At 39.8% G+C, this 27,742-nt stretch overlaps 1 protein-coding gene across 2 annotated transcripts; it reads right to left on the bottom strand.

Moving 5' to 3' along the window:
- Positions 1 to 801: 801 nt before the first annotated feature.
- LMLN (leishmanolysin like peptidase) lies at positions 802 to 27,742 on the bottom strand. Of its 2 annotated transcripts, XM_032793990.2 has the most exons (17): positions 27,574 to 27,742; positions 26,377 to 26,474; positions 26,264 to 26,294; positions 25,781 to 25,863; positions 25,412 to 25,529; positions 24,026 to 24,201; positions 21,144 to 21,249; positions 20,829 to 20,923; positions 17,229 to 17,346; positions 15,691 to 15,798; positions 14,058 to 14,134; positions 13,216 to 13,326; positions 10,061 to 10,193; positions 8,898 to 9,057; positions 8,088 to 8,218; positions 7,044 to 7,254; positions 802 to 5,108 (listed from the first exon to the last, which is right to left on the bottom strand). In XM_032793990.2, the coding sequence occupies exons 1-17, from the start codon at positions 27,733 to 27,735 to the stop codon at positions 5,008 to 5,010; spliced, it is 2,019 nt and encodes a 672-aa protein (XP_032649881.2). In that variant the 5' UTR covers positions 27,736 to 27,742; the 3' UTR covers positions 802 to 5,007. The 2 variants fall into 2 exon arrangements, with proteins under 2 accessions (XP_032649881.2, XP_032649884.2); XM_032793993.2 differs by lacking the exon at positions 802 to 5,108 and having other exon boundaries at positions 7,151 to 7,235.

Genomic DNA, 27,742 nt, shown 5'->3' with positions numbered 1-27,742 from the left:
CTTTTTGAACACTGTTTTATAACGGTTTGGGTAACTTTGCATACTTGATGTTTTCCAGGGTTAAAGCCGTCTATGAGTGAATTGTGGTACTTTTTTTATATTCCAACCTTCTGAGAAAACCATGTACATTAAGGATGTAACCTACTTTTTGCACAAAATTGCCTCTATTTCACTGTCATGTTAGGGTATAAGTTAGTGTTTTATAACTTCTCTATACAAAGACTGAAGTAAAAGATTTTTTTCTTCCACATTTTACAAGAACCCTGTTACATCCCTGACATGGATTTGTTCAGATTAAAAATATAGAACCATGGGGGGCAGGAAACAAAACACAAAAATCTCCACCTTAAAAATGATCAGGAAACAGCCACACAACTCCCATCCATTTCAATGGGAAGCGTATGCCTAAATTCCCTATGCTGCTTTGAAAACCTCAACTTACGTTTTTTCGGGGTTGAATGTAAATATACTGCATGATTTTTAAATGGAAATTACGATCACAGGTTTGAAGTTTTGGGCCCTTTCTTTGCTCTCCTTAGTCAGGCCAAACTCCATTTGAAGTCATTTTAATATGATAGCGCATTTTGAGGGTTCAGACAATGTATACCAAGTATGAGTTCATATAAGTATAAAGCAATTTATCTCTGCTAAATTTATAAATATTTGCTGTAATTTCATTCCGCAAAGGCACGGTTAAAATAATTGACAATTCTAATACATAAATTACTTTCTCTTTGTTTGTGTTTAGTGTTTGAATTTACAATGTGTGTGTCATTCTCAGAGAAGGGCAAGACTGAGATACAATTTTCTAGACAAGTGTTTATTGATGTACAAGGATTTGTTTCATTATTTGAAGATGGCAGTACCTAACACATTAAAACAAAACATTCTACTCGCAACAGCACAAAAGTTAACCCTTTATCCTCAATTCCAGTCACAAAAAACAATGTAAAATTTACTCTACATTTATATTCTGCACTAAAATAGGAAACACATACTCAAGGTCACAGTCAGTTTTCTTATCCAAAATAATTGTGTTTTCAGAATAAAAGGTGACATTTGTACCCATAGGCCCAATACCACATACCACACAAAGTACACATGGACCCTAACCTTGCAAAGCGATATAAATGCATACAGAGCCTTACACCCACATCATCCCTTCCATCTCACTTTGCAGAGTCAGAGCCTTATACTGCTCAGCCACAGGTCACCAACTTGACATTAATAGGAACTTTGGAGAAGAAAGAACATACGTTTCTCCAGCTGCACTGAGATACATTGGTGTAGAAAAAATTTCAGGACAGAAAATATTTGAAAACAGGCACCGTCCCTCCTAAATAAGGGCAGAGGACATAACGATTTTAGATTAGATATTTATTCCCAGTTTACTAGTGCACATCAAAAAGATAAACTACATTGTACTAACAGTCAAGTAAAACATTGGAGCAAAATTCTCCTTAGATACCTCCGAAGTCCCAGGAGTCAGCTCATTTAGGAGAGCACCGCACTGGAGTAACAGTATTGCCTGCTGGTTTGAAGCACTTTGCTCATTGCAAACAATTTATCTAACCAAGAACGATCCCTCTCTCCCTGTAATTCTTTGAGACCAGTGCCACTGTTGTGTTCCTCAAAATCTAGCTCATCTGAACTTTCAGTTACTATTTTAGATTAAAACTAGGGAAAAAATTGTGAAAGACCTTTGAGAAATGAGACACTTTTTTCTGTAAGCAAATATGTAGTGTTTTACAAAATAATTATAATATAAATCAAGAAAACTCAGCTACAGCAAGTCGAGTAACTTATTTGCTAGTCCAGGAAGAAAGCTGTAAGTAATACACACACGATGCAGTAATAAGTACATCACAGAATAAGTGCAACTAGGAAACAAGAGTAGCTTCCTGCGGGTTATTTTAGAAAAATAACACTGACAATTTTGTTAGACAACACTTAAGGCTACCTAAATGACTGTTTAAATTAGGACTTTCAGCTGTATATTCTGCATTCTGAAATGGCTTATGCTTCCTACTCTAATTCTGCTCTTAAAAACCTGAGATGTTTTTACTTATTCAGCTTGAGATTTGGAAGTTAACAGTATGTTGAATATTTAAATCTAAGACAGTACAGAAAACTGAGGTAGGCAGTTTTATTCGGTTATTCCTTCTGAGATGGAAAGGGATATTTCCACTGCATTTACAGCCACCTCTTCACTCTCACCTTAAAGGTGACCTCATTACCTCTATCAGCCATCACATTGTTACTACAATGGGGCTACCTGTCATTAGCTTACTAATATAAAAATATCAAGTGTTTGATTTAACCTGTTCAAATACATTTTTCTACAAAAATCAGGAAGTCACTTCCAATTCTACCATTCATAGCTGAATTCTTGACTGCTGCATGTGTTCACAGAAATCATGACTGAAATCTCAGGATTATTAAGGCAATTATATTTTTACTTCACTGGATGCATTAAAAACAACTGCTCAGCAAGTACTGTTAAGTCTGCCTCAAAGTGTTTGACAGGTAGGTGAGTTCTCCCTCTACAATGCACTATGGTCACTTTCACTTACTATATAGTACACAATGCAGATGTAAGAAAGCAGTGTCTTTTCAAGTCACCTTACATGTTTCATTACATTCTCAGAGAACAGACGGAGCAATTGGGATAGATAACTGTTCTGTTGAAGACAAGATTATTCATTCCAAGATAGCAAGTTTCACATTTGTACAGACAGGAGATCAGGAGATCAAATGTTAAATGCAATAAATTAACGCTGGTAAAAATGCTTAACAGCTATAAAGTTAATCAGAAAGTTGAGACAGTGCAAATATTTTACATTATTAAAAAAAATAACCAAGAAAAATTTTCAAGTATAAAAAGCATCACTGTTGAGTGATGCTACTTAAATTCTATTATTGCACAACAGACAAAAGATACAATATCAATCTCCGGGGCCTAAGAAATCTTTCCAAACCATTATGCGTTTTCAAGGAACCATTTCACATTGTTGTTGCACTGTGTATATATTAAACATTTATCAGTCTGTTCATTATTTTTAGTGTGTCTTAATCCAAATTTGTATGCGTTTTAAAAAACTATAGCAATTAGGGATGTTTTAAACACACATATTTAAAGCTAATTTAGGCCTTGTATAATTTAAAGCAGTGTATATAACTTGGAACTAGCCCAATGCAAAGGATTCTCAGTTGTGATTCCTTAGGGCAGTTTTAACTTGTGTAGCAAATTGGAGGTTCAGTGACATTGGTCACGTTACAAAACCCCTATTTTTACGGGGATAATGTTAAAAAAAATGCAGTAGGCATACAAAGATTTTTCTTTAATATGCATATAACCATAATGGAAACTCTCCCTACTAATGGACAAGTTCATCTGTGACCAGAGATTTTTATTCCATATCTTCACCCTTTTTTCCTTGCAAAGACTCCCTGACAAATCCATTTCCTTATAGCAGCTTAAAGGGAGGTTAGAAAATATTTATCCTCCTTGTCTTAGTATATGCTGGAACCACTGGGAACTCCTGCCCCCTCACATCTGTAATGGAAACAGTTTTCTGAGAATCAGAACTATCAGCATAGACAGACTGAATAGGGCAAGCAAGACTTATTTGTAAGCCCAAAAGGGGTAAGATACAGGCAAGTTTGCATCTCTAAGTGCCCCCAGGAGCAGTCATCCTGTAGAAACAGAAATTCTACACATTTCCCTAAATCTAGTAGATTTTGTGCACCACTAACTTGTGCTTCTTTATAGCACAGTATGCCCTGGTTTAAAAAAAAAACAAAAACAAAAACAAAAAAACAGCTGTTTTCATAGCAGTATTTTAAATCTTCACGTATCCAGTATCACTTTAGAGATCAGTCACATGTCCATCAGAAGAGCCAGTCTATAGTTTTCTTAGTGTGTTTATCTTGTTTTGGCCTAAAGTAGTCACTGTTTTTGTTTACTACAGTTGCCATCACTATTATTTTTCCCCCAAAGGAAAGTCAAGTTAGAGTACAAGTGTTGTGTGTTTACATTATCTATGTAGAACAGAACACATTACTTCACTGCTGTTTAGCTCTCAACACCCATAAAGTGCCAAAAAAACCACCACCACCACCACCCCCCACCTCACCTGCACTCTGAACACTGATATTGAAGGTCAAGGACAAAAACTACTGTAGTGAAGTGAAATATTTTGACCATCCCATCAAAAGTACATCAGTGCTCCCCCTTCTTAAAGTTACCCTGGTAAGATTCAAATACGTAGTGCATCAATTTTCATATAACTGGCACGGATTCAATGAGAGTGGGCTTCAAAAAGCTGAAGTGGGATTACTAAAATATTTGAATAAATGTAAAGAAACAAATTTGATGAAAAATATACCATCAATTCACCATAAGTTTCAAAGTACAGAATAGTATTTTGGAAGCAATGCCATAATATCAGTGTTTTGTGTGTATGTCTGTGCGTGTGTGGCTGAAATTGCAAGACTCGCTAAAAGCCCATTTCAGCCTAGGTTCCTAGCAGCAATGCCAACTGATTTTTTTCCATGGCTTTTCACTAAAGAAACATTGAGGTATATCTCCAGTTTGAGGATGCTAAAAAACAAACATCCTGCTATCACTTACACAGAGGATTTAGCAGAACAAAATCCAAGAAGCATTCTTACAGTTTCACATGTATATCACTAATGACTGAGTTGCCAGTTGCCTAATGCAGCTAGCACATTTGATCTTCAAAAGTTGTTATTGTTAAAATTAAAGGTCTGAATTCAGAAAATACTGGCACTTATTGAGAAAGCATAGTAAACTTTGCTTCCTCTTAAAAGCTAGCTGCTGTTGTGAGCACCTTTTTGGCTACAAGCAGTAGTGAGATAGACCAAAAGGCCATCGTCCAGTGTGAGACTGCTGCCTGCAGAGATGTTGCACTACGATAGTGCCCTTGACTCGAGGAATGCAGCATGGTGGTGAAGTCTTGGAGTAAGTACATTTTTCACCCACACTTAACTCCATACACACAGAAGAAATCCTGTCAGCAAGGGGATCAAGTTAGCCATCAGCAGCCAGAGCGTTACAACCAGGCTGGAGGAACAGGAGCACAAATCTAAAGTCAAATATAAAGATACAGTTACAAAATACACACCTAAGACATAGAATAGTGAACAATTTAACAAGCATGAATTTCAGTTAAAAAAAAAAAAAGGAGGCATGAAAACATACAAAACTTCATTTGAAATACTGTCTATGTTAATGCATGTTAGCCTTCCACGGCTAGGAACTCTGCAGTAGTAACATGATTTGCCCCTAGGATAGGAAGTACTTTCTGTTGCTTCTACAACTGATTTGGGATTAGCAGCTAGGAAAATGGTCAGAAAATAGCTGAACACAGCAAGAAAAAGAGAAGGAGGGGTAGAAGTGAGGGTGAGTAGGATGAACATTTTAACAGTGCCTCAGGCTTTCACAAGAGGTGGGTTTTTTAACAATTCTGATTTAGATTGCCATAAAAGCAGAACACTGAAAACCAAACCACAGAACTGAGGTAAAGAAAGGAACAGGAAGAAAGAAATAGAGAGAACTGAAAGAGGAAGCTTGCAAAAATACCTGTCCCTCTAAGTTCTCCCTGCGTGTTTTTCTACTGATTTATAAGAATGTGGGTGATACTAACATAATCAGCAGTTTCAGAGATCTGTTCTGAATAATCTCTATACACAAGGAATACAGGATACACTATGCTAAACCTAAAGCAGATACTAGAACTCGAGTTAGTTTACCTTATATTAATGTGTATAATATTTTTCTTCCTAGAAAAGCTTTACAAAATGATACACTAGTTCTTTCCCTAATCACTGCAATTTGGTCACTTCCATGATGGAACTAACAACAGCTGTTTTAACAGTTTGCAACAGAATTATATAGAAATTTAAGGACAGAAAGTGAAGATAAATAGCATATTCAACTGAGACTAGATGGCAAGTTCACAGAGACAATGTAGTTACCCAAGCTGGAATATGGCCAGCATATCTAAGGACTAAACAGCATTTTAGGAGTTATGGGAAAGTAATATACCATTAGTATGACTAAGGTAAATGATGCAGAGAGTTCTGTGGCACCATATAGACTAACAAACATACTGAAGCATGAGCTTTCATGGGTGAATACCTACTTAGTCGGATGCACCCACGAAAGCTCATGCTCCAATACGTCTATTAGTCTATAAGTTGCCACAGAACTCTTTGCCACTTTTACAGATCCAGAGTAACACGGCAACACCTCTGATCCTTAAAGGTAAATGATGTGATTTTGTTAACTTTAATTTTAGGAAGCAGCTAGGCAAAACAAATTATTATAAAATGAAAGCTCCAGGTCAGTAAAGGAAGACCACCAGTTATTAAAATATGATGCTCATGCAGCCACCACTGTTTAGAGAGGTCATACATGTACTGTGTTATCTTATCTCCATGAGGTCAAGCTTACAGGTGAAATTATAAAAGTGTTAATTCAACATCCCACTGGGGACTACAAGCAGGAGTCCAGGCCCGTAGAGGTTGCAAGAGAGAGTCAATCTTCCAAACACACAAGTGCCTTGTGGTCTACTGAAAGTTCCACAGGCTATAGAGACATCTCCGGGAGGACTGCCAGAGATTATACCATATGAAGTGGCTGTTCCTCAGCCATATTTCTTCCAACCAACCATCCCCCAGACCATCAGAGACATTACCATACAGTTTTAAGATACCACCACTCTGGCTCTGCTCCCTTCCCTCTCAAAGTTTTCAGGACTTTGGAATAGAGAGGAAGGGAGGGTGTGCCCCTCCATTTTGATTTACTTGGTAGTCAATACAGTCTTTCCACAAAGATGTCTACATTTTGATTTTCAATCTAATTAATCAAAGTACAAACCATTCAAGTTATTTAAGAATAGTTACATTGCTGAAATACTGCAGCACTTAATATTTTCCAATAACTGACAAAATCCTCTGAAGTTTTCAGATGTTTTACCTATCTTTATTTCACATAAGCAAATCATAAGGCAACCTACCAATTGATAGTGCCCTGGTTACGTTAGAAGCTGGAGGATCCCGTTCAGGGGGACAGGAATCACAGAAGTCCCAACAAGCTGGACAAATTAGATTTCCAGCATGTACCCATCCATTCATTTGAATGCTAACAGTTAACACTTGACCGGAGCGGCTGCACAAGTATGCTGTGTCCTTGACCCAAACGTTCAGCCCTTTGGGAGAACAAGAAACCTTAAAATAAAGAAACCAAGTTAGGTCTGTTATGTTTAAACATGTCACTTTGTTTATTATCCAAACTTATTTATAGATTCTTCCAATAAGCAAATATTTTGTTCACAAACTGACTTGGAGATAGCACAGATGAACTGGAAACCGATATCACTAATTTTAGAACAATTAACTATTTTAATCTGCTATTTGTTTCAAGGATTTGGTCATATTGTTCTCTGCAACTAACTGAACCACTGAATTAAGAATTACTATAATCATCTGCATACTGCCAATGATTTTATAGAAGTGCATTTTCAGTTGTGCTAAGAATATTTTTTAACCCATTCTTTAATTAGTACAGCCAAGATAATCACGATTATGAAAAATAAACTTACATAGATCCAGCACCTTTCACCTAAACTTAATGGGACTCACAAAACAAGCTAAGCTAGACATCCTGAGAGAATGATATCCCAATATAAATTACAAACTATAGAAAAATTAGTATTCCTACTTTACAGCTGGGGAAACTGAGGCACAAAAACTACCTTGGACAAGTCATTCATAGGAAGTCTGTGGTAGAGATAAATATAACATCCAGATCTGTCCTCTAGCCCTGTTCTTAACCCCAATCTTCTTTTATTTTTATTAAACTTCCAGTGGATAGTTTAAGTTACATGCTCATGTTAGGAAGCTATTTTTAAAGCACTGCTAAAAATATTGGGTTATTTAACAAAAACAGCCTGTGATATAAAGTAATCTTATCCTATTTTTTAAACAAATTCTGAGTTTTTATAAAAAGGTGTGCTTTTTTTTAAAATGATTTCTAAATTTATTTAAAATGTCATCCTTACTTGATAACATCCACTGCCCCAGTCAGGGTAACTGAGCTTTTTTCTGCACTGTGCCATGACAAATGCTGATTTCTGAATGAGACACACAGAGTTTGGTCCATATTTCTCTGCACCATAGTTTTTTAAAGGATCTGAAGGAAAGAGGAACACATTTTTGAAGAGTTAACTCAGCTTTGTTAAATGAACATCTGCAAGCCCCTATTGTAAATTAGTAAAGAAAATTAACTTCAAGTAGTAAACGATCTATAGGGCAATTTCAACGAACACCAGAAAGAAAACCTAACTCTTCAGACCGCTCATAGAATGTTAGACTAAAATGCTAGGACACCATTTCCACAATCTGCAACAGCTTAATGTCTATTGGAATAAATCAACTTCTGTTAACATTAAACTGAATAAGTCTTCCACCAGACTGCAAATGTATGCCTGCCAGCTACACTGTACACTAGCAGTGCTAATTTACCATCCCAGTAAGGCCACTGAATCACTGGCAGTGTAAAAACTCAGATCATCAAATTAGGCAGGAGTATCAGATGGTAACTGTTCAATATAAATTTACTCCACCCCATCTGTTCATGAAGAAAAATGGAGACTAAAAGGAAAGTGTTGGGAATGGAGAAAGGAAGGGGGAGGGGGGGGAAATGGTCTGCTGAACAAATCAGACAACAGAAAGTGGATTGAAAACAGCGAAGAACCTTGTTTTCTAAAGAATGTTCTTAATTGGAAATGTGTGGGTGTCCAGATAAGACCATCCTTGTGAATTCTGCAACAAGAAAAACACTTTGAAAATATACTTCACTAGAAACTGACCTGGCTGATTTTCCATTATTCTACAATCTGAGCTGCGTTGAAATTCACCACTTAAATGCCAACTAAATTCTTGACTAAAGGGGCAATAGTCAGCAATTTCTACTGAGCCACCATAATAAGGCAAATCTTCTGATGGTACTCCATTAAGACTGTCAAAGTACTGGAGAAAAAAAAAATGAGGCAGTGAAATAGTTTTGTGCAACACGGACAAGTGTATATTTAGCTTTCATTCAATCTATCAATCACAAATTGCCAACATCAGTGGTGCTGCACATAGGCACTGGTAACAGGAGTCTGTTTAAGAAATGCCTTTGAGCCAGATGGATCCGAAAGCACTTTAAACTCTGCACGTATGTACACACATATATGCACACATGAGAGAAATCACTTTTCCTACCAAATCACAGCCACCTCCAGAGTGAAACAGCACTATTGTAACAATGCACAGCAATACCCGGAAGCAATCTAGATAAGGAATTGAAGAAACACCATATATAGAAAATCTTCCAGGGAAATCTAGGTAGGAGCCTGCAATGACTTATGATGGAATTTGGTCAGAGTGCCAGATTAACATCACTGTTCTTTCAGAAGAGACCAACATGAGATTTCTAATGACCATAAACGGTCAGCAGGTCATTTGTACTTCTCTGAAATAGGGCACTTTCAGCGACACACGTCCCCTTCACATATTAGTTCAGTACCAGCTCAGAGGGAAAGAATGCAACACCCTAAGTCACCACTACATCTTGCACCACTTAAGTCATCAGTTCTCAAACTGTGGACTGCAACCCAGTTTTAATGGAATTGCCAGGGCTGGCGTTAGACTTGCTGGGGCCTGGGCCTGAAGCCCGAGCCCCACTACCCTGGATGGCAGGGCTCAGGCTTCAGCCCTGGGCGGCGAGGCTCAGGTTATAAGGCCCCTGTCTGAGGCTGAAGCCCTTAGGCTTCAGCTTTAGTCCCCCACCCAGGGCAGCAGGGCTCGGGCTTCAGCTTTGACTCCCCCATCCCCGGAGCGGCAGGGCTCAGGCTTTGGTCCCCTCTCACGGGGTCGTGTAGTAACTTTTGTCGTCAGAAGAGGGTCTTGGTGCAATGAAATTTGAGAACCCCTGATGTAAATAACAAAAATAATTTGAGCTGTTCTATGGAGTAAGATGCATTTATACCTGATACTCCTGAGGTAACTCCTTTGGGAATTTCTGTAAATTGCATACTGCTACTGCCTTTTGGTCCTGTCTACAAGTTAACTGCAGTGGATTACTCCTCAGAGTGTCACAATATGGACTCACCAATTGCCTCCTTTAAAAGAGGAAAGAAAATCTTAGTTGAATTAGATCATATTTATATCAATTGCTTTTGCTAGACAATTCTATAAGGACTGGTGTTACTTTTCCTCACTTCATTGGTCCATCATGTGTTGGGCACTGGTCTCTTAAGGAGCTTGGCAGCAAACTATTGCCATTTGATTGGTCTTGAATGTCATGGGAAACGCATCCTTACATTTACCAACACAATATTCTCTAAATCAAAAAGTCTTTCATCTTGGATGCACTTACTCATCTAGATGGTCTAATTTTTTGCTAGTCTTTACAAATTTTTAAGCCGGTGAAAAGATTAAAAATGTGAGAAGGCCTGCTAATACAAAGTATAACGAGATATGCTCCCTATGGGTCAGACCAGTATCTAAGGGAAAGTCTACACTATGGGATAAAATTGAATTTGCTAAAATCGGTTTTATAAAACTGATATTATAAATTCGATTTCATGCGGCCACACTAGGCACAGTAATTCGGTGTTGTGCGTCCATGCTCCGAGGCTAACGTCGATTTCTGAAGCATTGCATTGTGGGTAGCACTTCCATAGCTATCCCATAGTTCCTGCAGTCTCCCCCGCCCCTTGGAATTCAGGGTTGAATCTAAATTGTCGGCAGAGGGTTCTGGTAAATTCGTCAGTACATTTCCTTTTCTTCCGGAAAACATCAGCTGACAATCCTTTCGCGCCGTTTTTCCCCCTGGATTTGCCCTTGCAGACGCCATAGCAATGGCAACACATGGAGCCCGTTCAGCTTTTTTTTTTCCGGCAACCGATGCGTACTGGATGTCGCGGAGAGAGAGGATACTCCATCCAGCCGCTACACAGCAGCATTCAATTGCTTTTGCAATATAGCAGAGATGGTTACCTGTCGTTCTGTACCGTCTACTGCAGAGAAAACTGGCAATGAAATGACAGTTCCCTCCCCCTCTGTACTGTCCACTGCTATCATGAGTGCCCCTGGCCTGAAATTTTTGGAAAGCAAATTGGGATTGAATCACTTGGGCTGAGGTCAATCCCTCCCTTTAATGGTTTCTAAAAATAGAGTCCCGTCCTGCTAAGATAAGGGGCAAGTGTAATTAGAGGACCAGTGTATCAGAGCACAGCTTGCTCCGTGTCAGTATTCAGGTGCCCCTGCAACAACCGCACCCGTTGCTTCCTTCTCCCCCACCTTCCTGGGCCTAACCGTGGATGGTTCCCCCGCCCCATTTGTGTCATGAGTTATAAGGAATGCAGAATAAGAACAGAGACTTGTTAGTGAGAATGAAATGAGGGGGGGGGGGAGGCACTTGGAGGCAGCCCTGCCCAGGGCTATGACAGTCCAGGCAGTAACGGAATCTTTTCTTTACACAGGAAAGGGAGGGGGACTGAAGCCCCCAAGTTGCGATAAGCTGGTTATTAGCCGTTCTGTCCTATCTACTGGGATAACCAGCAATGTGGTGTCAATGTCCACCATGTTTAAATTATGATAAGGTATGGTGGGCAATCCTAAGTACCGTCTACCACCGGGAAGGGGAGGGGGAGGGGGAGAGGAGCGGATACTGCCTACTGTGTAGGCATCGTGTCTACCAGCAAGCATATCAGTACACATAGGGTGACATTGAAAAGTCAAGAATGATTCTTTCCTTTTTCTTGTCATGTGTGGTGGGGAAAAGAAAACTGAGGACTGTTTCCTGAACCACACGCCAGACAACTGTGTTTTGAACCTAAAGACATTGGAGCCTCAGCGCCAAGAATGCAAATACTTTTCCAGAGACTGCTTGTTGGACGTGGGGAAGCTGGAGTTTCCAGTACCCCTCCATCCATGAGCGTCCATTTGAGTCCTCTTGGCTTTCCCGTTACGCTTGTCAGACGAGCGCTGTGTATCCTGGAGATTTTTTTTCAACCCTTTGCATTTACAGTTCTGTAACGGAGCTCTGATATACAACAGAATTTGTCCTCCCATACAGCGATCAGATCTAGTATCTCCCATACGGTCCATGCCCTGGAGCTCTTATTGGATTGAGACTGCATCGCCACCCGCGTGCTGATCAGAGCTCATCGCTGGGTTTGAAGCAGGAAATGTAATTCAAAAGTTCGCGGGCTTTTTCCTGTTTTACCTGCGCGCCTGCATTCCGAGTTAGATTGCTGTCGCAGAGCGGGTCAGTGTTGCACCTGGGATACCGCCCAGAGGCAATAATGGTCGATTTCCGTCAACACTACGTAATCCGAACTGTTAAATCAAATTAGCGCTACTCCTCCTCGGTCGGGGTTGGAGTACAGAAATCGATTAAAAGAAGCCCTTTAATATCAAATATAAGAGCGTTGTTAGTGTGGACGGGTACAAACGTTAAATCGATTTATTGCCGTATGTAGACCAGCCTAAAATACTATTAGAACACCACACAAACTAGGCCTGATTTGAAAGGAACTTAGCCCCTCTCGCATGTTGCAGGTGCAATCAGATAATTTAGATTTCTAAGTCATTTGCACTTCCATTCAATGGAGGCAAAGTAATACACGATCCACATTTCAAGATAAAATGCATAAAAAGTAAAAAAGCAAGGATATTTAGTGATAGAAGCCAACATTAATTCTTGCACAACCAATAAAAGTGGAGTTCATGGTCTACAACAACACGATAAAGATATAGATGAATACGAAACTGCAAATGCAACAAGGTTCAAAGCATTCATATTGAGACTTGAAATGAAGGGAGCAGCGAAAACATCTACAGGGATAATTATTGGTCAAGGCCGTCTGTCTTTGTTGCAGGTCAAATGTTTTGTAGCACTCTCGGTAGCAGACTGTGAATTTTGTTTGCAGCTAATAATTGAACTCTCTTCCAATTTAAAGCTCCCACGCATTGCGATGATGGAATAGTTCAAATTGGACTTTTTGGCTCACTATTTAGGCTCACAACACAAGACAGCCACACATTTCAAAAGTTTATAATATGATGAAAGACACACACACAGATGAACATAAACATTGAGCTTTTAAAAAAAAAAAAAAAAAAGTGTGTTCTTACTTCTCTTTCTTTCGGTCAATCCAAAATTTACAGCTTTTCATCACAAAGTCACAGCCTTTATCACGGCCCCAGTCTAATTTCTCTGCCATGCTGTAATTGGCTTTATACCAGCTGTAAAGATATTTTGAAATGGAAATACAACTGAGAAACTAGTCTTCTGATCAATCAGCAGAAGACAGTTTAAAAACTTGATAATCTCTTTATTCATTCACTGAAAATTTTAGTGTAGGTTATGTCCTTTGTATATATAAATTATATGAATATTTCCTTCTGACTTTACAAGTAGTGAATTAAAGCTAAAACTTGTCTTATTTGTTAATGTGCATCTCTTGCTGAATAAATGGTGACTCTGGCATTGTACAATGGATAAAGTGTGCCAAAGAAACAGGAGTAATTGGCCAAAGGGCTTACATATATAAAGGGGAAATTCTACTCTCATATCCACAGGTTAGATCTTGACTGATTCTGCCCTCCTTCCAGGCATGGAAATTCTATACCTGTAATAAGAGCTGAATGACAGTGAAGATCTGCTATGTAGCTTTTCAAGGAGAATTTTACTCCAAAGCATAATTTGATTATACAAACCAGATACACACAAGGGTGTGGTCTTTATGGACAGAGTAATGATAGATTGCATTCAAGAGACATCTGAAGAAAAATGAAGATAACATAGTGCTATACCAAATACCTTTAATTATTAACTTTTTACATAAAGCAAGCTGTATTCATTCAACTGCAACATCTCTAAGTGCATGAACTCCACAGTACTTTCATTGTTTATAGCTTGAAAACACACAGGTCTGAGACTGAAGACTAACAACATTTGGTCTTTACACTCTTACCCTGTATCCTCCATTAATGCTAAGGTAATCCGGGAGAAGACCCTGTTCTGTGTGTGGGATCCAGTCATTGCCTCATTCTGAAAATTACCAGTAACTGTTAGGAAGTTTCTGAAAAGTGATGCGCAGTGTTTTCAGAGCACATTTTCCTTGACAAGTATTTTAAGAAGTTATTTCTCCATACTGAAAAAATTTCACTGCAAGTTAAAGGACACCAGAAGTATTTTCCAAAAATGTTTAATTTTCTCTTACCGACTTCCCTAGGAAATCTTGAAATTGTAATTTGTTCCCTTATTGCTTACCTCCACAACGCACAACATTGATTTGATATTGTGGTTTTACCCATGACTATGAGGTTACTAACATTTGTACTATAAAAGGAACAATGCTGCACAGACAATCAAATAGGCTAAATGACCACTGTCTTAGTGAGAGAAAAGTCAATTGCCTTGTTCAAAGGAATTTCTGCACAAGAGAGATGGCAAAAGCCACACTGGAGGGGGATCATAGAAATACAGATGAGCACTGAAACAAGTTACCTAGGGAAGATGTGGATCTCCTGTTACTGAAGGTTTTTAAGAACAGGTTAGACCAGTGGTCCCCAGACTTTTCAGGGTTGAGCCATGGCTATGGCTCCTGTGGGGGGGAGGGGGGCGGCGGTGAGGACATGCGAACAGGGGTAAGGGGGCTGAGACTGGTGCCACAGCTTGGGGAAGGTCTGGAGCTGGGGCCAGGGATGGAGCCAGAACCATGGCCGGGCCACAATGGGGGCCGGCAGCTGGGGTCCTGGCTGGGTTGCGGCAAGGGGCTGATGCTGGGGCTGAGTGCGGGACCATGGCTGAAGTAGAGCTGGGGGCAAAACGGGACTGAGCAGCGCTCCCTCCCCAGGGGCTGACCTGGGCCCCACTGTGCCCCCCAGAATGTTCCTCCACACCTCCTTAAGGGGGGCATGCCCCATAGTTTGGGGACCACTGAGTTAGACAAACACCTGTCAGGGATGTCTAGATATATTTAATCCTATCCTACAGAGAAGGGCTAGATCACCCTACAGTTCTATGATTTTATGAAGTCAAGGTAGTGACTAAACTGCGCTCTCCAGGATTTGAGACAAAAAGGTAGAAGGAGAGGGGATGACAAAAAGATAAAACTGGCTCAAAGGGAGTTCCACTCCCCTCTCCTCCCAGAAACACTCACTCAGTAAACAAAAATCAAGTTCAAAAGTGCCCTTATAAAAGTGCCCTTTTCTTATGAAGAGACTAGTTGGTACAGAAGTACATAAAACAAATTAAACTAGGATCACAGCATAGCTGTATTACGTTAATAAACTCTACAGGGAAAGTTGGGGGAAGATAGGTAAAGAACTATAGAAAAGTGAATCTCTAATTGTTCGTCATTTGACGCTGTTTTTCTAGGCACTGGTGAACCTTGTGCTCTGAGAATTAAGAGTTTGGAGAATGGTATCAGAGTTGTGTGGGAATGAATAGAGGTTTAATGTGCACAGCTTAGAGTTATTTGCAATGTATTTCAGTTAAGTTTAACACTGGTGGGTTTCCAACAGATCTACAATACACTTGAAAAAAAACTGAAAAAAATCTACATTTTTATCCCCTTCAGTGAATTATTTACCAGCACTAACCTCCAACAATCGCTTTTCCCAGTGATTGAGCTCAGTACCCATGCCACCTTGGTTTTCAAGCTCCATTCCCTCTAGAATTGGACAGTCAAAGTGTTTCCGAGCTTCTTCCTACAAAAAAACAGGACTGTTACAACCTCATTATCAAAATACTGAGAAAATCTCAGAAATGAACTTCCTGATTAAGATTTTTTGTTAAAAAAAGGACTATTTTAATGTCCTCCTTTTACCACAGTCTGCTATTTTCCTTTGAATGCAGAAGGACTTCTCCTTATTGAAGCTCTAACAAGCTAGTGAATCTCCCAGTACTGAATCCAGCAACCTGGCTGTTAGCCGATAATAAGTAACATACAATACTGCCTACTTATTCCAAGTTCATATCAGGATGATCTGAAAACAATGTTTCACAGAAAATAAGCTTTCATCAACTAGCGCCCCCTTCATGATTAGGTATGCACAAGAAATTCTGAACAAAACATTTTCATATTAGAAAACAGGGTTTTGTCAAAATCAAAATTTTCCATGAGAAGAGAGATTCTGGGGGAATTTTCCATAAGAAAAATCAAAACATACCGCTATTAGCCAACAGGCGTCACAATGTTTTCTAAGATTTGTGGCCTGCCCTCCTAGCTCCCACCTCACAATAGGACAGTAACCAGGATGAGCAGAAGCCCCTTACTAGAGTTAGCAGTACAGCTTCAAAGAGTTGGGCTACAAATAGTTATTTCAATTTCCTAAAAGGAAAGGTTGACTAGAATTTCTCCAAACAATCTAGAATACCAAAATTAATGTTTGGGTGAAAGTACTGTTGTTCAGTTTCATTTATTAATTGGTTTCTGTCCTCAAATTCCTTTAAAATAAAAAAGTTAAAATTTGAAAGGAAAGACAGAGAGTGGGGTGGAGGGAGCTTGGAGGAGAAAGGGTGTCAAACATTTTGGAATAATTTCTAAAACAAGAGGAAAGGTGTGACAATTTTTCAATGCTGACACTTCATTATAGGCAGAATTAGGAAGACATGGAAACAAGCAGTATTTAAATGGGAAAGGAAAGGTATATTAGTCATATAAGAAAAAGATGAACACTGAACAGAAAAAGGATTAAGGGCATTATCACTTAAGTCAATAGCAATTGCGAGTGATCACAGCCTCAGGATCAGACTTTATGGAAACAAGATGTGAGTAGGATGGGATGGTCCATTTAATCACTACCAAATCTGCTTTAATCTACTACTCTATCCTTCATGGTATCTCTATCCAACCCCTACATTCTGTCTTTGCATTTCAATTATATCTCCCCTTATACCTCAAGACCCAATTAACTGTTTTCCATCTTACTTAAATATCCCTTAATTAACTAGGAGTATGATTTTCTTTAAAGTTTGACCCAAACCAGATTACGTGGTCAAGAATTCTTTTCTGTTTGTAGTATCCAGTAAATTAACATTCTTGTTATCAACAAGATGGTAATGAATGAAGTTCAAGTATCTGATGGTAATCAGGACAGATACACTATGAAATAAGTTTAAATTAATCAGTACTTACAACTACTCGAGGTGTTATCAGAAGAAATACATCATGGCGCAGCATCTTATTACCTCGTATATCCCATAACCTCACTGCTTTATCAACAACCTTATTGCTCCACTGATACAAACCTAGACTGTAAGGAGAGTGTTTTAATTAGAGATGTTTTACCAGAATCTAAGCAATAAACCTAGATTACGCTCCAAAACTGAACATTACTTTCCAAAAATGAACAGTGCTCAGTATCCTCTTAATACGTACTCTAATTCTTTATGAAAATGAAGTAGTTTAAATGGGCAACTTTCCTCCTTATTAATATTCTTCCAAGTTATAAGCCTAATTTGCATTTTGTGACCAGCCAAACTGAAGGAGTTTGGCTGGTCAAAATATCTCTAAGGAGATATTTTCAGAATTATTATGCACTAATAAAATATATTGCAAATATCAGGAAAGAATCTAAAAAGCTAAGAACTTTCACTTGCAGAAATTGCACGAAGGAATGAGTTTTTACTACTAAAAGGGAAAACAGTTGCAAAATTGCTTATTCATACTGAAAATATCTAAATTAACTGAAAAACAGGAAAGTGTATTGTGATTTTTTTTTTTTTTTAATAGTAAATGAGAATTATAGGCATGCATAAATCACCCTACATAGTGCCATTACATACTGCACACATACAAGATGGGAAATGACTGCCTAGGAAGTAGTACTGTGGAAAGGGATCTGGGGGTCATAGTGGATCACAAGCTAAACATGAGTCAACACTGTTACAAAAAAGCAAACATCATTCTGAGATGTATTAGCAGGAGAATTGTAAGCAAGACACGAGAAGTAATTCTTCTGCTCTACTCTGCACCGATCAGGCCTCAACTGGAGTATTGTGTCCAGTTCTAGGCACCACATTTCAGGAAAGATGTGGACAAATTAGAGAAAGTCCAGAGAAAAGCAACAAAAATGATTAACAGAAGACTGTGAGGGGACATGGTAACACAGTTTTCAAGTACATAAAAGGTTGTTACAAGAAGGAGGGAGAAAAAGTGTTCTTCTTAACCTCTGAGGACAGGACAAGAAGCAATGGGCTTAAACTGCAGCAAGGGAGATTTAGGTTGGACACTAGGAAAAAGTTCCTAACTGTCAGGGTGGTTGGACACTGGAATAGATTGCCTGGGGAGGTTGTGAAATCTCCATCATTTGGGATTTTCAGGAGCAGGTTGGGCAAAGACCTGTCAGGGACGGACTAGAATGATAATACTTAGTCCTGCCTTGAGTGCAGGGGACTGGACTAGATGACCTCTTCAGGTCCCTTCCAGTTATATGATTCTATATGTAAAAACCTTGGAAGATAGACATCTTACACTGAGTAAATTCAATTACAATGATATTTGACATGTGATACATCATTGCGATTTGAGTAAACTCAATACAAGATATATATGAAGAATAAACCCTGATTCAGCAAGGTACTTAGGCATATGCTTAAGTGTAATCATGAATATAACACTGTTTTCAGTAAGCTCACTTACATTCTTAAAGTTAGGTGTATGTTTAAGTACACCACTGAACTGATCCACAGTGATGGATCATGCAGTCCTCAGAGGCAAGACCCCAGTGTTCCTGAGAGGACTGCAGGATAATCCGGATTGAAGTCCTAAGAGGACAGCAAGGGAGAAGGGATAATTCAGTGGTTTGCGCATTGGCCTGCTAAACCCAGGGTTGTGCGTTCAATCCTTGAAGGGGCCATTTGGGGATTTAGTTGGGAATTGGTCCTGCTTTGAGCAGGGGGTTGGACTAGATGACCTCCTGAGGTCCCTTCCAACCTTGATATTCTATAACCTACAGTATTATACAGTAGCTGTCCATTACTGAACACACAGAATAATAATACTGCAGACTTATGAACGTCTACTGTAGTACTTCAATGACATGAAGGCCCTTAGTTAACTATTGGCGGTATTAGTTAAGGAACAGACATGAAAACTGACCAAATTACTGCAGATTAAGGTTTAGGTCAAATCTGAGATCTTATTGAAAAATGAAGACAAAAATCACATTTCAATATGACAGGACCGCCAATTCTTTTCAGTCTAGGAAGATTTCATATATTCAGAATACCCAAATTTGAATAGATCGCCCTTGAATCGCTAGCAGATTAAGTGGTCAGTTTAAGCAAAATTGATAGGATTCTATCAACTCTTAATCAGCACAGTTTAACTGTGGGCATTACCGCTACTTAGCATTACCTATAGTGTAGAGGAATGTGGGCAATAAAGCTGAAGTTATGCTGCCAGATCCAATAGACCCTATGTGACTAATTTGGAGTTGCTCTAGAATAGCTTATGAATACTGTATATTGACCTGGTTACTGGGCTGTTAATAGTATGAATATTTTGGTTTAATAGGAGGCTGTGGGGAATCACAAGCCGAAGAAAAAGAATGGCTCAAGATAAGCAACTTCTCAGCAAACACTTGAGAGTTAAGAGACAATCCCAGGACAGGAAAAGGCTGGAAACACAGCAGGTCAAAAGAACTCTGGCTGGTTTGAAAAGGAATGCTCTCTCAGAAAAGGGAATAGTTCCAGGGAACCAGACCAGCACACAGACACCCCACTGCTTATAGAATATTTATTTACAATCTTTTTTCTCTAAACCAGTGGTCCCCCAACTTTTCACAGCCTGTCCCACCTTACCCCTGCCCACCCACCCCCCAACCAAGCCAGGAGTGGGTCCCCCAGCTTAGGGTGGGGGCACAGACAGGGGAAAAGGAACTGAGGCTGGAACTGGGACCAGGACCGTGACTAAGAGCGGAACCACAGCCAGGGGCTAAGGCTGGGGATGGCAACAGAAGCCACGGTCCAGCTGTGGTCAGGGCTAAGGCTGGGGCCGGAAGTGGAGCTGCTGCTGAGAGCCACAGTTGTGACAGAGATGGGTGGCACGCCCTCCCCATGCAGGCTGCCCCAGGCCCCACCCCCCGAATGTTCCTCTGCACCCCCCTCTGGGGGGCATGACCTACAGTTTGGAGACCACTGCTCTAAATTTTTTGTTCCTACTGCTAAAGCAAACAATACTTTGATTTACGGAGGATGTCTGATCACTGTGTACCACTGGTCACAGCCTCCCAAAGGGAAGAATGGCACAACAGATACCCCTGTAGATTGGGCTGAATTCAGGTACAAATGGTTAATACACAGTATACTGGAGCCCAGCGCCAATCTAAGAGTGGGAGAACTGTAAAATTACTCTGAAATAGATGAAGGCATGAGGCCAGAGAGACCTCCAATGGAGGCAAAGGTGCAGGTAGCCGTGTAATTCACATCCTAAATCTGACACCCCAGCCTCTATTTTGTGTGTGTGTGTGTGTGTGTGTGTGTGTGTGTGTGTGTGTGTGTGTGTGTGTGTGTGTGTGTGTGTGTGTGTCAGCGACACAAAAAAGCATAATGTCACAAATGAATCAACTCTACAACAGATTAAACTAATGTTTGAGTGTGAAGAGAAAAAACATTTCTGCAAAGGAAACAACTCTGACTTTCAAGAGGCTGACAGCCAGAATATATTCTTGACAGTGTCCTTTCATTTTTGCAAGTTACTAAACCAAGAGGATTCAGTGATTTAAAAATATACCTGTCATTAAAAGGTGGGAACCCCTCTGCATATCTTGCTGTCAAAGGATTTCCATCATCATCGTGATAAAATGCAAATAGCCCAGCAGAGAAACCCTTCAAAAAGGTAAATAAAAAGCATGTTTAGACAAAGTAATCCATCTAAAATACTAAAAGCCGTTAAGAGACCAGTATACAACCCCCAACACATATGTTGAGAATAGTATACCTGAAGGCAATTAGCACAGATGTTGAAAGATGCAAATTAAGTGCATTCCTTTTTATATAAACTAGCTGGGAGAGTAAGGAAATGACATGTTAAAATATCAAGTCTTACCAGTGCATGAATAATTTCATGTTTCACTGTAGACAGCATGCCAATAAATTCCTGAGCTTGAGTAGAAATCATATTTGGACACAAATTAGCATATCCTGCTACTGGCCTGGAAGACAAACATTGCTTTGTTTTATAAATTGGATTTTGATTAAATGCTGGGCAACTTAAAAAAAAAAAAAAAAAAAAAAAATCACATTAAATATGAAGGTAACAAATTAAACCTAACACACACTCATCTGATTTAATGCAAATAACTTTTCATCCTCTTTTGGGGATAAATCCTTCCATGTAACGTTTTTCCTGACTAAATAGATTACCAGCAGTAGCTTGTGTATGCATACACACACACATACCATGCAAAAAGTGTGTAATTATTGGAGGTCAATAAGTTAAAGGTTGAAAACCATTGGGTTATTTCATTTGCGGACCCTTACCAGATTTCGAATGAAGGTGTAGACACCTTTAGAAATCAGGGGTCCATGGACCACAGGCTGAAAACCACTGAGTTAACTCGTTAAATAAAAGAATTCTAATCTAGCAGCAGACACTGCACAACTGAAGCTCAGGGTCAGTCAGTTTCCATTACAAACCTTCTGTTTTATAGCCGTAATAAGAGACAGAAAACAAACAGAGACAACCAGTTCTCTCTTACAACCTCAAATGGAGAGTAAGGAGCATTATTTCAGCTCTCTTACTTGACCACTCAAAATAACGCCCCCCCCCCCCCCCCCACACACTTATTTAGAAGGTGAAAATAAAAATTAGGTCAAGCTACTGCTTTATACAGTAGTGCAGAACTACGTCGCCAAAACTGACTTGTTGCAGCAGAAACATAGACCTCTCTTCCACCACTCCTAGGAGCTCTAGGGCATTAGTTTTCAAACTTTATGTATTGGTGACCCCTTTCCCACATCAAGCCTCAGAGTGTGACCACCTTTATAAATTAAAAAGGGGGGGTATAATTTAATTTAATGGGGGCTCTGGGCTGTCAGCCCCATGGAGCTGACAGCTCATGACCCCCTGTGGGGTCACGAGCCCCAGTTTGAGAACTCCTGATCTATTTTAAAATAAAGAGATTTTCACTTTGCTTAAGTTTGTAAAACTTCGGCAGTAGCAGAGGGGTGGGAGCTAGTCTGCATGAAAATTTAAGGCAAAAGTGCATCAGTGAGGTAGGGTGACCAGACAGCAAGTGTGAAAAATTGGGACGGGGTGGGGGGGGGGGGTAATAGGCTTCTATATAAGAGAAAGCCTCAAATATAGGGACCGTCCCTATAAAAATCGGGATATCTGGTCACCCTACACTGAGGTCAACTTCCATAAGGCTCCACATAGATGATAATGGATACAATTGCAAGATCAAGGTGCATCTATTCTGCAGATAAGGGGCCCAATCCTACTCCCATTTAAATTAGTAGAAGTTTTGCACTTACTTCAATGGAAGCTTTACACGGTATGCGTATTAAAGAAAGGGGTTTAGCTTTGACTTGGTATGTCCCAGCTTTTCAGGATTTTGTGTAGTTTGATGTGTGTGCACGCGCGCACTCACCCACACATTAATAAGAAAGTTTATTTTAATAAATATTGAAAACATTTGTCAGCATAATTTCTACTTGAAAAATAATATTTAAGCAAAATATTGTTTTGCAAAATCTCAAAGTGTACTGTGTCAAGGAGAGACATGAGAATGACTGTTTTGGTTCTTAACATGTAACTTGTCTACATTACCATGTTTCACTGTAGTGGAGTCACAGAGTTTAAGGCCAGAAGAGACCACTGGATCATCTAGTCCAGTGGTTCTCAACCAAGGGTACATGTACCCCTGGGGGTACACAGAGGGGTGAGGGAACACGACACAAGACAAATCAGACTCCTGAAAAGGGGTACAGTAGTCTGGGAAGGTTGAGAGCCACTGACCTAGTCTGAACTTCTGTATGATACAGGCCACCAACATCATCCAGCACTCACATGCTAAACCCAACAACCAAAATTAGACCTAAGTATTACAAGTCACAGGAGACTGGACTGTTATTCTCTGCCTATGGCACATAAGAGGGACTGAGGTGAACCAATGCCTGAGGTCCCTGCAATGGCAGGGAACTGATTAAACGATATACACTCAGATAACCCCACAAGTGACTCGCACCCCTGCTGCAAAGGAAATTGCTAACCCCCTCAAGGTCACTGACCATCTAACCTGAGGGAAAATTCCTTCCCAAACCTACATATAGTGATCAGTTAGACCGGGGCAGGCAACCTTTGGCATAGGTGCTGAAGTCAGCACGCAAGCTGATTTTCAGTGGCACTCACACTGTCCAGGTCCTGGCCACCAGTCCAGGAGGCTCTGCATTTTAATTTTAACTGAAGCTTCTTAAACATTTTAAAAGCCTTATTTACTTTACATACAAAAATAGTTTAGTTATATATTATAGACTTAGGGAACGAGACCTTCTAAAAACATTAACATGTATTACCTGGACACAAAACCTTAAATTAGAGTGAATAAATGAAGACTCGGCACATCACTTCTGAAAGGCTGCCAACCCGAGTTAAACCATAAGCACATGAACAAGAATCATCCAGCTGGACGAGAGAGAGCTCAGAGCTATCTGGGGGCACAAGCCCACACATCCAGTGTCCCATCTCCAGCTGTGACCATCTCTGATGCTTCAGTGCAAAAACCCAGAACACACTGAGGGAGTCCCTTCTAGACCCATGCAGGTGACCAGCTAAAACCATGAAGCATGAGATTTTAGGAACGTAAGATGTAAAACCAACAACCCATTACACTCAGCAGACCAGACATATCTAGTGAGTTCAGCATAAATGAATGCAAAGACCTGAAATAATTACTCAGTAAAAATTAGCCTGGAATTAATTTTTACCTGTCCATTTCTGCTTCCAGTTGGCAGTAGGCTGCGTATGCAATAATATTTTCCTGACCACATCTTTCAGTAGTAAGAGCACTGACATAAAGTACAAAATCGGCATCTCGAACTCCTTCTTGGTCTGGTAAGCCAGCAGGCCCACAATGCCCATTGTCACGACATACTCTACATTGCTATGATAATGCAATTAAAATGGGAAAGATATGAAATAATTAGCTTAAATAACTTAAATTCTTAGAAATGTAATATGCTAATCTTAAAGCTATTCACAAATATTTGTTCTTTTAAGCCAAGTAAAGATTAGAATCCCTGCTGTGGACTAGGTGAATACACTAGGGCCAAAGTTTTAAAGAGAGTGATTAGTGATTTTGGTAATAATTGGAGATATACCAACCTCCTAGAACTAGAAGGGACCTTGAAAGGTCATTGAGTCCAGCCCCCTGCCTTCACTAGCAGGACCAATTTTTGCCCCAGATCCCTAAGTGGCCCCCTCAAAGATTGAACTCACAACCCTGGGTTTAGCAGGCCAATGCTCAAACCACTGAGCTATCCCTCCCTCCCTGGGATTCCTCAGTTTGAGTGGTACCCAATACGAAGTGTACTAAAAAGGCAGTGATCAGCCCTTTCAGAGTCAGATTTTTTTTTTTATGGTGTCTCCAACTTGAACATCCAGAAACTGAGGCACACTTATCACTCAAGGTTCTGACTGTATTTCATATAAGTGTGTCCCTTGATTCATTTTAATGAAATTTCAATTAAATTTAAAAATAAACTGGGTAAAAGTGCTACACAATACATTTGAAAAATGGTATCAAGTGTGTAAAGCTACAATGATCAGAGCAAGTAAGAGAAGTGCTAATCATGTATTTTAGTATGAATCGAAACAGCCAAGTGAGAAAATATATTGTGTCAACATGACTTCATTAGAAGATTTGGATGAGTAAGAACTTCATAACTGGACCCTACGATGGCAAATTAATTCCAGAAAATTGGACACACTGAATAAGGAGTATTATAAATTGGCTTTAGAACACTGTTGAATATTAAGCCTCAGATATTACCAATGTCCTTTCTGAATCTATTTTCCTTAGTATTTGTAAAATTTCTATTGCATAATTTTGACACACTCCACACCAATGTACCGTAATGCAATTACAGCAGTTTTTGTAAGGATTAATTCACTTGACTTTTGGCCCTATAATATAATCAGAGAAACACTGTATTGCCTTAGATTATATTGTGTCTTATTGGTCAAATCTGATCACCTCTCACAAGTAAAAACTACATATAAAAAGGTCAAACATACTAATATTAACTTTATTAGTAATCTTTACAAACCATAAAACTTATAATGCTAAGTAGATGTCACTTGGTTTGAACTACCTGTAAGTGTTCCTCAGGAACTACAACTGGGCCACATCTCGTGTGCTCTGCACAGGCTCCTCGGCAATACCTATGAGGGTCACCTTCCTTCCTTAAATACTGGTTTGTTGCGCATTGCCTTCAATTAAAGTCAAAATTATTTTATAAGTGAAAAGGCAAACTGTACAATAATTCATGGCAGCTAAAGATACTGAAATAAACAAGTGCTACAATATTACTGTGTAAGGCATTAGTATGAGAAATATTACTTGCAAGAGGTTACTATTACACTAGTGGAAAAACAAGATGTTGTTCCACATTTATATTAAAGTTCACTCAAAGTATTTTAAATATCAACACAGCAAACAATAGTAAACAAACTTCACTCACCTGCTTAGCGAAATAGTACCTGTTGGATTGCGAACTTGAAAAGTCTTTTCCAAATAAGAAATAGCTTGTGGGAAAAGTTTGTTCTAAATTTAACGAAAACAAAAATACAGACAATGGACTCCTTGTCGCAATACAAGTACAAATGCATCCTAGGACCACTAACTCTTACATTACAGGGCATTTGCTAAACATGAAGGCACAGCAGAAGAAAGGATGGCATGACACGAACACTTCCTGAAGTCTTAAGTGCAGCTAAGCCACTGTATCGCACTGCAGTCACAGCAATAATATTGACAGTAATATATAGTTACTCTGAAGGATCCCAAAGTGCTTTATAAACTATACACAAAGTGCCACTGGAAACCAGACATTTTTTGGAGTAAAAAAATAGCAAATAACTGATGTACAGCACATTGTGGAATAACTTTTGGGAGAGCAGACTGCCATACACACAAATCAAAAGGAGAAACAAGTGTAACATACCTTTATAAGGTGTCGTTTCTCAGGGAGCAAACTCGGGGGAAAAAAGGAAACATTTTGATATAGATAATATATTTTTACATTTCAAAACTGCAGAAAAATATCACTATACTTACTCTTCAACACTTCTGTCATATATAGTCTTAATTCTCAGTTTTTGATCAACATTTCTCTTGAGAACATGATTTTCCTTAAGATAAACTTTGTAAACAACCTGGTAAAAACAGGAATAGAGAACTTGATTTTTTTTTAACTGACAGATATTTACAAATTCTGAATGCCTCCATATTGAAAGGCTCTTGATTTAAAATAAAAATAATAATAAATAATAATTCTCACCTTCCTAATCAGAGATCACTCAGTACTCTGGACAGCATCCCAAAAGACAACATATTTACTTCCACATATACACACCTTATCTCCTCTTATTTGTATTAGTTATATATTGACTAAAACAGTCTGAATTTTTAAAAGACAGTTACAGAAGTGGCTAAATTTATAATTTTGACTACAGCAGAAGCCCTGTCTATTTACATTTACTCTCTTGAATTTCTTATGCAAGTTCCAGGAAACTGCCTCAAATGTCTTCAGCAAGGATCAGACCTAGAAGTAACAGGATTATGACCAAAACATTTAAACAAATAAGCAGTTTTATTTGCAACAGATTGTTTTGGAATGATCTCATTATCTGCCATCTGTTTGCTTTAGTTTGAGGTTATTCTGCAGAGCTTCAGTGGAGCCATTTTTCAAAACAGCTGATTCTGGCATTACCGAGATAGTGACACCTCTCATTGGAGCACCATTACATTCCAACATCCTTCCACCACCTGACTCCTAACATAGATAACTATAAACCCCACCCAGATACCATGGTAGCCTGGCCCCCACTTCTCCCACCCTTTGACCAATCCTCCTTACCCCATGCCTCCTTTACCCCATCTGATACCACGCTGCTCGGATACCCCCTGATCCCATCCCTTACCCCTTCCCCAACGATTACAGAGAGGACATCACTCCATATCCACTCCCTGTCCCGTCCCTACCCTGCATGCAGAGGGCACCGCAAGCCCCGCTGGCACTCCAAGCCCCTCCCAACCCATTACACCCAGGGCACCCCATGCTCCACCCCCACTCCTCGCACCACCCCTACCCCATATGCAGAGGGCACCCGATACCCAGCCCATTACACACAGGACACTCCGTGCCCCGCCCCCACCCATTACACAGAGAGCACCCACACTACCGCCGGCCCCACGCGTTACGCAATCACCTCCCCAGGCCGTCCGCAGAGCCCTGGCCCGGGGACTCCTCACCTCTCCGCCGCTGGGAACGCGGTGCTGACAACTGGAAGAGGAGGCGGCGGCGGAGGCCGGGCTGCAGCCCAGCAAGAGGAGCGCAGCGGAGAGCGGCGGCCACCAGCACAGCACCCGGCCCCGACTACGGGGCTTGGCTGCCATCTTCCGCCGCGTCTCCATGGAGCGA

Source organism: Chelonoidis abingdonii, chromosome 10 (assembly GCF_003597395.2).
Source record: "Chelonoidis abingdonii isolate Lonesome George chromosome 10, CheloAbing_2.0, whole genome shotgun sequence".
Lineage (NCBI taxonomy): Eukaryota > Metazoa > Chordata > Testudines > Testudinidae > Chelonoidis > Chelonoidis abingdonii.
This window is presented reverse-complemented; position numbering and strand designations above follow the sequence as displayed.